Source organism: Anastrepha ludens, chromosome 2 (genome assembly GCF_028408465.1).
Source record: "Anastrepha ludens isolate Willacy chromosome 2, idAnaLude1.1, whole genome shotgun sequence".
In the NCBI taxonomy this organism is placed as follows: domain Eukaryota; kingdom Metazoa; phylum Arthropoda; class Insecta; order Diptera; family Tephritidae; genus Anastrepha; species Anastrepha ludens.
This window is the reverse complement of record NC_071498.1, coordinates 144,426,371-144,441,020: the sequence shown is the minus strand read 5'-3', so window position 1 is coordinate 144,441,020 and position 14,650 is coordinate 144,426,371. Positions and strand designations below refer to the sequence as shown.

The 14,650-nt window shown below is 40.5% G+C and overlaps 2 protein-coding genes across 2 annotated transcripts; one reads left to right on the top strand and one right to left on the bottom strand.

Annotated features, from left to right (window-relative positions):
* Window positions 1-10,327: 10,327 nt before the first annotated feature.
* Window positions 10,328-11,564, top strand: LOC128859829 (uncharacterized). The gene is made up of 3 exons (XM_054096927.1): window positions 10,328-10,488; window positions 10,573-10,753; window positions 10,815-11,564. The coding sequence occupies exons 1-3, from the start codon at window positions 10,349-10,351 to the stop codon at window positions 11,205-11,207; spliced, it is 714 nt and encodes a 237-aa protein (XP_053952902.1). The 5' UTR covers window positions 10,328-10,348; the 3' UTR covers window positions 11,208-11,564.
* On the bottom strand, window positions 11,470-13,130 carry LOC128855249 (putative nuclease HARBI1). Its single transcript, XM_054089982.1, has 5 exons — window positions 12,839-13,130; window positions 12,342-12,783; window positions 12,140-12,284; window positions 11,934-12,073; window positions 11,470-11,508 (listed from the first exon to the last, which is right to left on the bottom strand). The coding sequence occupies exons 2-5, from the start codon at window positions 12,714-12,716 to the stop codon at window positions 11,470-11,472; spliced, it is 699 nt and encodes a 232-aa protein (XP_053945957.1). The 5' UTR covers window positions 12,717-12,783; window positions 12,839-13,130.
* Between the last annotated feature and the right edge of the window lie 1,520 nt (window positions 13,131-14,650).

Here is a 14,650-nt window from a genome sequence, read left to right as displayed (position 1 = left end):
GGTTTCTCTACTCCAGTTGAAATTCTCACTTTTTAAGTATAGTCTACACCCAATTTTCAAGATTAATTGCTGCGCATAGTCGATGGCAGTGGTAAAACGTAAATTCTGCATGATTTAAGTTATTCGCTGCTTAATTACACTATCAGTAGGGGCATTTTTCGTATAATAGCCGCAGTAAAAGAAGATAATAAAATAAATACAGCCATTCGCTGACCAGCTAGAAAACCAGACTGATGCAGTGCCTAATGCAAAAAAGATTCCGTCCACTGTATTGATTGCCTCTTTTTTATTACGGCAATATAAACTATTTTACTTTTTCTTATATACTTTTTTGCACTTTGCAAGGTGACTAGCTGAGCACCCTGTCGACAATTGAGTCGCACACTGCCTCGTGGTAGAGATCCCTGATTCACGTATGAAAATGTAAATATGAGCAAAGCCACAGATTTCAAGGCACTCTTCTTAATTGGCACTTCAATTGCCTTAGCAACTGCGGTTGAAGTGGAAATGGACATCATCCGCTGGTTATAGCTAATTGAACTCATCATCAAATCGCGCTTACAATACCTACTGGCGCCAAGGCGGGAAAGCCCATAAATTTTCCATAGGTATGGTATTGTAATCGTTCATACTTTTGTGTCTTATAGGGATTAGTGTGGGGCTTTTACAATGTAATTTTATTCAAATAAGACGAAATCTCTATGGGACTCTCTATATGGCGTTATTCTTTACAGTAGTCATTTAAATTAAGTTATTTATAGTTAAGTTACCTCCAATGTCTATCTCTAGTCTACTTCTTCTCCATGAAGTCAATCTTAATGTTCCCTCTTAAGTAGCAATGGCGCCTAAAAACTCTTGTCTTTCATGATTCGGCGCCAAAACAAATATTATATTACACGTACGTCGTGAGGGCCAATTACCTCGAGTTGATTGATTGATGGACTAACAGTTAATTTGTTCAGTTCACAAGTACCTTTTTGAATATCATGTAATTTTCAACCGGTCGGTCAAAAATCTCCATGGAACTCAATGCTTCAGTCTACACCTGAAAAATCTTTAGATATTTTTCAAACTTATTTCCAGCGTGAGTACTGTGTTGCTCAAACCATTATTCTAATAACCAATGTGAGCTGCTCAAAAACTTAAGAAAATCCTTGATTCCCACAATGCTGGGATCTTCCAACTCATTAAAGAATTGTCTACCTAGAGTGGGGTGTAAGAGATGCAAAAGCGTCCCTTCCTCAGAAGTCATGACAGCCTATTAGATGGTGCTCTGTTAAAACCGAAATCAGTGTCACGCTTATTTTGGTTGAGCAGAGGTTCTCAGCGATCTGCTAGAAGTTTTAATACACCAATTTTCCTTCGCTATCTTTAAAAATTTTTCAAAATAAGGATATACCTATTGGCCTTCAAGGCCATATGCAGGCTGAAACACAATGGGAATTGGTACGGTCTCTGTCCGGCATTGGACAATAGAAAAAGCATGGGCATCGATCCAACGATTCCCTCCATAGCCCTAGACTCCATGCGATCAAGAGCCGTAGTTGAAAAGAGATGCGGTGCGGTGCTTCTGGAGGCTCAATTGTGGTCAAACTCTGAAAATTAGTCCGGCAAACACTGTTTTCGCATGTTCACGGATGGCTCCAGGACCGAGCACACTCCGGCTCTGGGGCCTAGGAACAATCCGGCGGGACAAAATTGCATTTTGCTCGTGGAATGCATGCATCTGTGTTTCAAGCGGAGGTGTATGCTGTTCAAGAAGCAATAAAACTTTGTTGTGGAAAACAGATGGAGAGGCAGATCTATATGTGTCTACAGCTACAGCCAAGCTGCGCTCATGGCCTTAGACAGCTCCCAATCACTTCAAGGGCAATCGAGTCCAGTAAATACAGGCTGATCTATGTCGGTAGACATAATAGCCTGATACAAACATGCGTCACGGTACACGTGGGTATCATGGGTAACGAGACCATTGACTCCTTAGCTCGGATGGGCTCTGAGGCCTACTTCTTTAGACCAGAGCCCATTCTGCCACTCTCTTCTGCAGCTATCCAAGCTACTGTTAGCAAATGGGTTACTACAGCCCACAAGCGAGCTTTACAGGCTGAGGGAGGCGCAGATGGACTAAACTGATGTTACCTGTCGACTGTCGCAAATCCTCCCGTCGTTAAGCAGAGGGGACTGAAGGCAGGGGGTTGGACTGATGACAGGCTATTTTCTGTAGGCGAAGCACATGGAAAGGTTGGGCATCTCAGACACTGCCCTCTGCCCAGATTGTGAAGAGGAGGATGAGACGGCGGATCACTTTCTGTGCATCTGTCCCGCCTTCGCTCGAATCAGGCTTGAGATCTTTGGTGCTTATGTGGTAAGACGCGACCATCTTGGCTCCTTGGTACCACAAGATCTACTCAGGTTTCTTTGGAGGCCGGGTAGATGAAAGGGAACCCGAGTGCAGTACTATGGACTTAATATTGTCTGAGTGCTGTACTTTCTAGTTGTCTCGACAAAAAAAGAACAATCGTTGGCTATGTACTCACCGCCGAAACTCGCTAGTTAAAGGACCCTACAACATCCTTCGATGTCGCAATGGTTAGGAGTCCACATTCGCGTTAGACGAAATAATTTAACTATTTCGTTCAGAGAACTGCGGCCTTTTATGGCTATCATGCAGATTTTCGACTGCTTTATGAGAGGTTTTAAAGCCACCTGGCTTTCAGTGAAAATGTAGATATTATCTTCAGTTTTCACATTACGCCGACTTCCACTGTCACCGACTTAATTATCCCCACTAGTTCAGCCTAAAACACACTATAATACTCGGTGAGGCGAAAATTAAAAGAAGTTGCTGTTAACAAGCGCACTTAAGATCGTTTTTTCTCGCTTAATTTGTTGTGTTTTTTTGTACAAAAATTATTTATTAAGGTTTTTTTTTTGCATAAATGTCTTCCCAAACTATTCAAGAATGTGCCCTCAAAATTTCAAAAGCAAATTCCAAATACTATCGCAGTTACAGAAGAAATTGTGAGCAAGCGTCGAGCAGGTATACGAGCGGATTTTTTATATACAAAAACTTTGACGCGCGATTTCTTGGTTTTTTATTTTTACGATTTTTCCTAATTGGCGGCGGGAAAGATAGGGAAAAAGTTACACGTTCTATCGAAACGAGATAACATTGATTGTATTCGGAATTAAATTCTCTTCTAGTTGAACCTAAAAAACCTTAAGAATGTTCCGATTAACCCACTTTTTAAACAATCTAAAGTGAATTTGTTTTTCCAAAAAAATGATTTTTTTTTTAATTAGCGAAAAATTGTTGAATTTCTCACTTTTTGTTTAATTTTCTTGGTTTAACTAGAAGCTATACTATACTAAAATAAAAACATTTTTTGGGTTTTTGGTTTCAGATGAAAATTGCGAGCTGCATCTTTCCCACCGCACGACACATGCACACTCGAGACGCCTCGGCAAAATGCTTGTACCAGGCATAATATGACATATATTTTAATGAAAAAATTTGAGAAGACTGCTGAAATATGTAGCAATTACACCTGAAAGTTTCGTTTCAATCGAATATTTCTTTCCTTCCGAAAAAAGTCCACGAAAAAATCGATTTTTTGAAGCCTCTAAATCAGGCTCCCCCCCCTTAAATGCGCAGAGCCAACGCGACGTTAAACCAGCAGAGAAGTGGCGAATCGGAAGCAGCCAACAATACCTGCTAATTTTGATGAATTATCAATTTATCTCAAAGTAGCAGCGCGCTAAAGCTCGTAAAAAATATCTTATGCAATTACGCCAATTATGCAAACTTATGCAAGTAAGTCCCGCTTTAAGCCGCATGCCGTAGATACAAAAATTGCGTAACGTTGTTGTTATTTACAGCATTTATTAGAAGGCTATACGACTGCGATATCTACAGTTACTTGCTACGAATTGTTGTTGAACTGTTAGAAACGCCGGAATTTCATGCCAAAATTCCAATTTGCCTATTGAAATTTTCAATTTTGCGCCTTTTATAAAACCACTTGGGAATGCACACCTTCTCAATTTTTTATTGCACGATTCCCACATGCCTTGATTTGGTGAAAAACTAAGGTAAAAACAATTAATTAGCAAATGAAATTAATGTCTAAGTGCAACCAAAAACCTGACCGATCAACTGCACTTATGAAGCAGACGCAGCGGCATTTGATGAAATTTTAACATATCAATCAATATCAGTACCAATAAACAAAGGCAGCTGCAACATGGGAATAATTTTGAACAACAAAAAACAAGCAGGCAACTTGCAACAGCGTGGGCCACACAGCTGCTCCTTTTACACTAGCGTTGTCCTAATTGCAATGAGCCTCTCTTTTGTTTTTCAGCCATTCTCACAAAAACGAATTGCGCCTAGTAGTTAGACGACAGACGCACAGTGTAACGCCGCCATGTAAGGTGTAGAAAAAAATTATAAGCTGAAATTTAGTAGATGAATTAGTATATGGAAAGCCTTACTTTGGCAGATATGTGAAATATGGTGAGGGTTGACATAGTGCCACGCCCAGCCCTCTTGTGAGTGGAATCGTTCAATGTTATCCGATTTTGATGAAACTCGATTCAAAGATTGGTTTAAAACATACCATTATAAGACCTCCAACAGGCAGATATCTACAGCCAGCCAGAGCTGGTGATATAATGGAGAAGATTGATGGGATTTAGGTTGGCGCACTGCCCCAGGCTGTCGAAGAAAGGAGCGCTCAGTGATATTAATCATATATCTGCCAAACCCGGACATTTACAGGGAAAGTGCTCAATGGGGCCCTTCTCTGAAAGCTCCCCACAGCTTCTGCAATGAGGGTTAAATGGTAACCATAGCTTTTCCGCGTGAGTGCCGATCGTCCAGTGACCGGTAAATACAGCTACGAGTTTGGAAATTGAATGGTCCTGAGTCCTCCGTATATTGTATTGAGGCCAAAGGAGCTCCACCTTTTCTGCGCTTTCCTGAGAAATAATTTGTGCATTTCCTTTTAACAACTGTCTGGTCTCTGAGGCCAATTCAGTCCCGGCTTGCCAGGATCTCTTCAGCAATTTCATTTCCCTCTATGTTCCTATGTCCTGGAACCCAGATTAAAGAAATGTTACCTGCACACCCAAGAGATTTGATCTCTTCTTTACAGGAGTTTACTAGTTTCGTTCTGCAGCCTTGATCGCGGCTTGACTATCGGAGAAAATGTTAATATCTCCCTCGCTCCCGCGTTCCCTAAGCATTTTGCATGCTTGCAGGATCGCAAAAACTTCTGCTTGAAAAACACTAGCAGTATTCGGCAGCTTAACGGAGAAAGAACTGCCAAAGAAATGGAGAAAGAACTGACCGTAGCATACGCCACGTACTGAAAAATTATCTCAAAATCAAGCCTTACCAGATCCAAGAGGCGCATGATCTCACACCAAATCAGACTTGAGCGAGCGAAGGAGTTGCTTCGCATGGCCGAAAGCGGTCAATTTTTGAACATTGTATGACGAGAAAATTTTTCAAATTGAGCAATTCGTAAACTCCCAAAACGATAGGGTTTGTTTGATCGACCGTTCATACGAGAATTTGAGACATCGATTGGCCACCAGGAGGCAGCACCCGCCACAGGTAATGGGTTGGCCCGCTGTAACCACAAGTGGGCGCTCTCCAATTGTTTTCATCGAGGCTGGCGTCAAGGTAAATGCGAAATATTAGCGGAAAAGTATTCTGAAGGTTGCTTTAAGGCAACGTTTACAACTTCATAATGTCCACACAATGGCTCTCAAATTCACCAGACGCGAATGCGACAGATTATGCCCTTTGGGCCATTTTGGAGAGCAAGTTCCAAACTAAAAGATTCACCAGTCCCGAGGCGCTAAAAAAAGGCATTGCCCGCGAGTGGGTCAAAATACCTGCAAGTCCCATTCGGGCAGCTTGCGATTCATTTCTAGACCGTGTCAAGGTCATCATAGTCTAGGCAAAAGGTGGTCATATCGAGCAAAAGTAAATTGATTCTTAATTTTGTAATATTTTCACACATTTCTTCCTTTGAATTGTATCAAAATAATTTTCCAAACCATATTTATGGCCTTTTTAATTGGTTACACTTGGAGTGCTGGACTCTGTTTTGGATCCAGTCTCATGCCTAGGTACAATAATTTAGAACCTCTTTTGTGGTTAGCGTATTTGAGCAAGTTTGAGTGCTCATTTCTAACGGGATTTGCTACTTGGTTAGAAGTACCTTCTGCTCAAATATGAACGAGACGTTATCAATAAAACGGTCCGCGGACGACATATGGCAAAAATAAATAAAATAAATAAATAAATAAAAATAAATAAGTTTTCAATCGATGTACGGCCCTCTTTGAACGATTTGTACCACTAGAAAACACGTGAACGCGATAGAGCAGAGTCCCCATAGGTTGTCTGCAACATTTTTAAGGCGTCTGAAGCCGAAATTTTGTTGGAATAACAAAATTTCAAACAAATTCTTTGTTCAACTTGAATTTCGTTAAATTCGAAGAACGCACTCGAGCTTGACTTGTTTACAGTAGCACACAAAACATACTATGTGACATATCACGCTGAAATTTGCCATGTAAGCTTATAACAGTCCTACCATCCAACAAAAAATTTATTTTTGCCATATGTCATCCGCGGATCGTTTTATTGATAACGTCTCATTCATATTTGAGCAGAAGGTATTAGCTCCGTTTTTTCTGTGGCTAGCCACGTTTGTGTCCATATCAGGAGTTGGTTAAGTTTTCTACGAGCTACTTCAAGATTTTGCGCTGTGATGACTGCGGCGATGTCGTCTGCGCGTGCGATTAGAAAATCACTTTCGGTCATTTCTATATTGAAAATCTCGTCATGACTAATATACCATAAATTCTTCACATTGAAGAACATAAAATGAAAGCAATTATGAAACAATTGCAAAATGTTTTGGAATTAGTAAATTTTAATTATTTAGAAATTATGCAGAAATCCCCATCCGTTTTTCCGCTGTATTCAAGCTTAACATTTTTTCTAAATTTTTTGACCGCACTCGCAACACTATGAGTTCCGCTGCACACAACGCGGCAATGAACTGCACTTTCGGCGTAGGATACCTGTGCGCATGCGCATCGGCAAGCGCCCATACTCATCGCGAGCTTTGCTATTAATCTGCTAACTTATCTGCATTGTAAATTTTGCGCTATCTATTAGATCGCAGCTGATACACAAACATACGCACGCGTGCATGCGCTGTTATGTGGCTGTGATTGTGTGTACACCTGTACGATACACACACATACACACATGCAAGCGTACGGTGTAAGTATGCGAATATTTTACAAGCGAGCAGGTGTTTGAAACAATGCACGAGATATCGTTACAAGCAGATACCATTTTAATTAAAATGTAGTGATTTTTTTTAGTGTTACAACCACAGCAACAAATATTCAGATTTTTAGCACCAAAGTGCTGTTTTAGCACTTTAAGCATAAGCGCTTTTGATTTTCTCAACGGTGTTGTACTATATATAAATGTGTGTGTGTGCGTGTGTGAAAGAAAGTAGGAGGAAGTGTAAATCAGTCACTTTGAAACTAGACTTAACAAGGTTTAGTTCTGATTAAAAATTTGTTTGCCACAAATGTGGCACATATTCTGACACGTAATTCATAATAACGAACCCAACCTATTTGCGGCTACAAGAAGATTGTAAAAACACGCATTTCATGTCGTTTTTGTTTTTTCGTTTTACAAAATTGCTTCGTTGACTTTTGCATTGTGAAGCGTTCAAATTTGATGGCCTACACCGTCGATAAGGATACATTTCGTAAACCTCATCAACAGCGAGAAGTAGCTCCTTTTTTGTTATTTTTTGGTTTCTTCCATGTTTCACTCCTCTGGGACACTTAGGGCCTCTACAAGTCTTTACCACTTACTTTTGCAGTATCCCACTTTTATTTTGGGTGTCCCAAGTTCCAAATTCTCACTCCTCTCCAAGCTTTTTTGGTTTTGGCGACTGCAGTCACTGCTGCCTTGCGGGTTCCATTCTAACGCTGCTCTTGTGATGCTGTCAGGCGGCTTTCTTAATGTGTGGTCTATACATCTCCTCTTTTTTCTTCTCTTTATTTGCGCGATTATGAGCTGCTCGTTGGTTAGGTTCCAAAGTCCAGTATTTCTTATTATGTTTGCGCAGACTATTCTGCCTAGGAGTAGCTGCTCCATCGTTGTTGTTGTTGTTGTTGTAGCAGTACCTTTGCCCTGTCAGTGTAGTGTAGTCACCGGTCGTCTTCGTCTAGCTCATCTAACGGTAGGCCCAGGAAACTAGCTGTTTCGACGGATTGGGTCCAGAGGGAGAAAGGTGTTAGGTGAGTGGGTTTGATGGGGCATGTGAAAAGGTGGTTAGTGTCGTGCGGGGTGCCTTCACATGCCGAACATATGTTTAGTATGTCGGGGTATATTCTGGATAGGTAGGAGTTTAACCTGCTACAGTATCCAGAACGTAATTGTGCCAAGGTTACGCGGGACTCTCGGTGAAGTTGGAGCTCTTCGTCTACGATTGGTGGTGGTTGGACTCCGATAACGGCATTCGGAGATAGGGAGCTTAAGAAGGTGGTAAGGGTCCCCCGACGAATGTCGTTTATGGCCTGTCTGTACAATGTCCGATCCTGTAGTAGTCTGTCTGTTTTGTCTAGGATCTCGTCCACGTAATTTAGGAAGTGCCTCCTGATGTGCCTGGGAGGTGGCTCAGGCTCAAGCAGGTGTCTGCATGGGTGAGGCCTACGGTGACACCCTAGCAGAAACTGCTTGCTGAGCAGTTTGTTATGCTCCTTCACAGGTAGTGCTCACCATCGTCATCATCATTCCTTCGTCTCCATTGCGGAGCATAGGACCAAAGCAAAATTTTTTTCATTTTGTGCGATTCACGGATATATTTTTCAACTGCTGCCAGGTCATTGTTTTACCCACGGCTTTGTATTTCTCTTCGCTGCAGCATCGCCAAGAGCCCCTAGGTCTGCCTCTTCTGCGCTGCCCTGAGGGTTCTACTCCAGCGCTTGTCTGCTAATTTCAGTGCCACCTTTCCGTAGGGTATGGCCAAGCCATCTCCATTTACGTTTTCTTAATTCAGTTGTGATTGGTGTTGAATGGCAGAATGCGTTGTTGTAACAGCATAAATATTCCCATACATGCACGGGGAATAGTACTGGAGTGACAGTCCTTGTAGTCTCAAGCAGCGGTTCATGAACACTTGAATCTTCTGTTTCCATGTTTCATAGGCCTAGAGCAGAACTGATTTAACATTGGAGTTGCAAATCCGTATTTTTGTTGTAATGTGGATTTGCTTGAAATCCCACACCGGACGAAGATTTGCAAATGTACCTCTTGCTTTTTGCAATCTTTTAGATACATCCTTTTTGCATCCGCTTTCCGCAGTGGATTGGCTTCAAAGGCATTGAAAAATGTTTACATTTTCAATATTTTCCTCTCCGATATTGTAGAATGCATCGTTCGTGTGTGCTGCCAAATATTTGGTTTTCTTTGCATACCCGATATGCGTTGAAAAAATAGAACGATGTAATCAGCAAAATCTAGGGCTTCGGTTGAAATCGGTTACCATGGCACTCCTCTTTTTCCTGCGTTGTCGATTGATGTAGTTAGTAACTCATCGATGACAACAAGGAAAATATGCGGTGACAGAATGCTGCCCCGTCTTACGCCAGCGTCGGTTTCGATGGCATCCAAAAAGATTCCATCATGAGAAATCCGGTATGAGTAGCTGCTGTCAGTACAAAAATAATCAGCTTACTTGGCGCTCACGCCGCATGTGAATTTTCCGATACATTTTTTTCTTTAGAACGCAATGCCTGGTTGGTTGACTGGTTGAAGTGGTGATTCATCCAGAATCCAATTAACGCTTCCGCACATTTTGTTGCCACAACGTGTTTAACGGTTTTTTACAGCAAGACTATATCCGGCATGCGCGGTTCAGGAACCTTATCAGGTTGTTGACGTCTAAACCAGACACTTGTTCGAGACTCTTGAACAGTGGTTTGCCCAAGCTTCGCATCCTCTCCTTCCATAGGGCAGGGCATTCACTGAGGTAATGGAAAATCCTTTCCTTCTGCTCTGGTTGTTTACAACTATGGCAGCGTGTGTTGTGAGGGATGCCCATTGTGGCTGCTTATTCCCCGACAAACTAAAATCCAGTTATGACTGCCGTAAGTTTCCAGGCGTACCGTCGTTTCATATTTATCAATCACCCCTATTATGGTATCCGACGGATGGTTGCGGAGGGAGTTATATTCGATCCGACAGTATTCGGTATCATAATAAACGTCGGATAAAGCAGTATGCGGATCGATAATGTGGTTTACGGATCGATTAAAAAAAATGGCATTACCAACAACGCACTCAATACGCGTTTCAAAGAAATTTACTCGTTTCTCATCCGCAGGTCATTGTGTTGCGGATATTATTATAATAAAGATGGAGAGCAATAAAATGTAAGGAAAAACATTTTTATTTGTTTTTTTCGGATTATATATATTGGCAAAATTTATACAAATGGCAAAATTAATATTTTTTAGGAAACGCACAACCACCAGAGAGCAATTTAAAGGTTTAATATCTCGTATGAAGGAGCATCCTGATATTGCAAAAAATTTTACCAGAAGTGCTCCTAACGAGGTAGAGCAATTTTGGGAGAGTGTGCGTGAGGAACTGAATTCATTAGGGCCTCCATCGAAGAGTATTTCAGAATGGAAAAAGGTTTGTTGATAATTCAAAAGTTCATTGAGAATATAAGTACTTATTTCCGTTTTAATTAAAGGTTTGGTCAGATTTTAAATCAGCAGTAAAGAAAAAGTTGGCGCACAATAAAAGGGAATTACAAGCAACTGGTGGAGGCGAAAATAGGGAACTACCTTTATCGTCGCTAGAAGAAGATGTTGCTGCTCTAGTGGGCCTAAACGCCTGTGTTTCGGGCATTAAAAATTCAAAAGAGTTTGGAGTGCCTCAGAGGAGAATTATTGAGCATGCCACTCCACTAAATTCAGAGCAGGTGGTTGAAGACATTACTCCATCTACATCGAAGAGAGCTCGTACAAATTCATATACTTCGAGAGACGCCATCTGCATAGAGTTGTTGGAAAATGAAGATGTGGAAAATAACCAAAACATTCGAAATGAACTCCGAAAAAAAAAAGAGACCAGAGCAGTTTGACTCGTTAGACAAGCAAATCGGTGTGCAGGAGAGGTTATATTCAAAAGTTTCGGAAGGTGTTGGGGCACAGGAACTACATTTTAAAAATGTAAAAAAAGAATTGAAAGATCTGACTAGGTCGGTTGACCGTCTGGGTGATCACCAGAAGAAAAACAATAAAATTCTCCAAGCTTTTCTTGAGGAGACAAAAAGACATAATATGGCTATGGAGACAAATGCTATTGAAAAATTAAGGGTGAAACAAGAACTTTTAAGCATTGAATTAGGAGAAGTTAACAAGCAATTGAGACTTAAAAAATGACTGTGAATTAGAAATTTGGTTTAGATTAAGTTTTAAAGTGCAACATTTGCCAAGAAGGCTTTTATATTTTAAGTTTAAGTTTTAAGGTGCAACATTTGCCAAGAAGGCTGTTTTTATTTTGATCTTAAGAAATATATACAAACATACATATATTTATGTACGTTAAATGAAAACAAAAAAATGTTTCTTTATAAAAAGCTGTGTAGCATTTCATTCCGGATTTGGTTTGCTTCATTGGTATACCTTTGATGTTGTACAGGCTCGCCATTTTCATACTCTTCACTTTCAAAAACCCCTTCTAAATATTCGTCTGAAATATTATAATGGATCCGAATGTTGTGAAGTGCCGCCGCAACATTAACAATTTGAGCCACTTTTTCCGGAGAATAATGAAGTTGGCGAGCTGAGAGCAAGCATCGACACACATTCTTCCAGACACCTATTGTGCGTTCAACAATATTGCGACCCGAGCTATGGCTTTTATTGAAACGGCTTTGGGGTGTATTCGCTCCGGCATTTGGGAAGGGCGTTATCAGCCAGGGTAAAAGTGGGTATCCAGAGTCACCTAGGGAACATTTAAATCAAAATTACTTATGTATTGTTAACTGTTTCGTTTTTGTCATATATGTACCCAACAATCTAGTGCTTCTGTGTCCATTTTCATACATGGTTTGGAAATGTCTTGAAGCCTCACTATTTTCCCAAATAAAGGAATCGTGACTTGCACCTGCGTACCTACTGTTCACATACCTTATTCGCTGCTTATGGTCACATATCTTAAGATAGAAAAAAGTCATTTTATTAGTCAATTAAAATTTCAGAAATTAACTTACTATCATTGCATTAATACTGTAATATCCTTTCCTATTATAATAAAGGTGCGAATTGTCTCCAGCAGGTTTCAAAATCTTTATGTGGGTGCCATCTACGCACATAACTATGCCGGGAATTCTTGTTTTTCCAAAAAAATATCTTTTGGCTTCAAGCTCTTCAGTCTCGGTCATTGCCAAACTTATCCATCTGGGGCATAGTGTTGCCTCTAAAATATTTAAAACTTCTGACAGTACTATGGACACTGTGGACTGCGCCATGCCAATATTAAAATCCTGCCCAGTACCATTTTGATAACCCTCTTCAGCAAAAAATCTTAGACAGGCTTCTAGTTTGAGCTCTGGCGATATCGACCATGTTTTAATAACAGGAAGCATTTCCCTCTTTAATATGTTAAGAACATATTGGAAAGCTATCTTATTAAGACGGAATTGCTTAACAAATCTACAAGAGGAGTTCACATAAACTTTCGTCAATTGTCCTTAAAAAGTGAACTTACACATCATCCGGCAACTGGAACACGTCAACAGCATTATCCCTTACTTTTTTCCGGGTTCGTATTGCATCATTGTTTGTACTTTCATTAAAATCCAAAAAAAAGCTATTGAATCCATTTTATTTAACAAATATTTATTGGTCTTTTGCACAGCTGATTATGCTGATAACACAGTTCACGGATTGTAATGCAGTGCATCCGTCGGTAACAATAATACCATTTTTGTGAAAAAGTGAATCGAGTGCGGATCGAGTTAACTCCCGCCGCATATCATCCGACGTTTATCATAATAGGCATGAATAATGACTTTGGCTTGTCGTTGTTGGTGAGCGAAAATGATCTGTTAATTTTGCAAGTCGCCTGGTCTCTCCATCGACAATCCGCGTTTCGGAAGTATTTTGAGGAAATTGTATTCTTGATTGGACTCAGTGGTGTGAATACAGATTGTGCAAGAACGTTGTACATAGCAGATCCCTCCCCCTCTAGGCAGTTCATCTACTTTTTCATTACCTTCAATGCTCGGATGTCCCGGGACACAGATTAAGGTAACGCCATGGTTTTCACTCAAGGTGTTAAGACTATTTTTACTTTGTTCCACCAGTTTAGAGGGTGTTGTAGTCGCTTCCAGTGCCTGGATTGTAGCTTGGCTATGACGAAAGAATAGCGATATTGCCCTTAAAAAAGAAATCTGCGTTTAGTGGCCTACAAACTTCTACGATTGCCAGTGTTTTCGCCTGAAAGACACTGTAGGCTTTAGGAAGATGTACAGATTTTTTAATTTCAAGTCTGTGAGAATATACGGATATACCTGCTCCAATAGCACAATCCACTTTAGAGCCATCTATATAGACTGCAGTGATGAGGTTGTTAAGGGAGCATCTCTTACTCCATGCCTCCTAGCATGGAAAGAGAGTGGCGAAATTCCTGTTGAATGTTACCGTCGGGACGATGTAATCAGTGCTCTCTGAGGTGTACTGAGTTTGTCACAATAATAGACTGGCACGATCATACGTTTTACGTTATTTTTTTGTTTTTTTTGTTCCCATGACAGTCGGTTCTACGTTACCGAAACGACCCGCATTTATATCCGGCTAAGGACTGTCACTCCAGCAGCATTCTCCGTGCATATATGGGGAATGTTTATTTTTCTACAATAACAACAACAACTATACGTTTTTTCCTTCCAACGAACCGCTTCATTTAACCTTAATGCACGCATGACTGCCATCTGCTTCGCAAGGCCAATTGTCTTTGGGAGAATAAAATCCAAGCCTGTAATGATATTATCTGATATCTTTGAGTAAATGAAATTAAAAAGTTCATTTTACATTCATTTTATCTAAGTACTTACAAAACCAGTGTAGATAAAAAATGTTGCTGAAATGTTGCTGTAATGTTGCTGTTTGTGGAATAGGGGGAAATGTTTGGGAAATTGGGATGAAACTTATCGCAGTGTGTAATTTACGTCGAAAAATAGGTGTGTCTACCAAGCATTAAGTATCTAAGACGTCTGTGCCAGTCACACTGCATATATGTATTTTTCTTTCCTTGTTCACTCCACTCGGGCCACTATGCTCGAGCCTCGGCAAGAGTCAGCCTTGCGTTGGTTTCATTAATCTATTTGCTTTCTGACAGGGTAGGTGATTAGCCTACCGCTAACACTGCATACACTGCTGGTCTTAGGTTAGACGCACGTTTAGATGCATATAACTTTGCTTCATATTTATTTATTAAAGGACGATAGAAAAGAAGTTGAAATGCAAAAACATTTCTTATTTAATGATACTTTAAATAATAGGACTATGAATAAGTTCG

Excerpts from the sequence above, each read along its gene's own strand:
- LOC128859829 (XM_054096927.1), top strand. The coding sequence starts at position 10,349 with ATGTGGTTTACGGATCGATTAAAAAAAATGGCATTACCAACAACGCAC. Across the intron at positions 10,489-10,572 it reads AAGATGGAGAGCAATAAAAT|GAAACGCACAACCACCAGAG; the intron begins GTAAGGAAAAAC and ends AATATTTTTTAG. Across the intron at positions 10,754-10,814 it reads GTATTTCAGAATGGAAAAAG|GTTTGGTCAGATTTTAAATC; the intron begins GTTTGTTGATAA and ends TTTTAATTAAAG.
- LOC128855249 (XM_054089982.1), bottom strand. The coding sequence starts at position 12,716 with ATGCTTCCTGTTATTAAAACATGGTCGATATCGCCAGAGCTCAAACTA. Across the intron at positions 12,285-12,341 it reads ACAGTATTAATGCAATGATA|ATATGTGACCATAAGCAGCG; the intron begins GTAAGTTAATTT and ends TTCTATCTTAAG. Across the intron at positions 12,074-12,139 it reads CAGAAGCACTAGATTGTTGG|GTGACTCTGGATACCCACTT; the intron begins GTACATATATGA and ends AATGTTCCCTAG.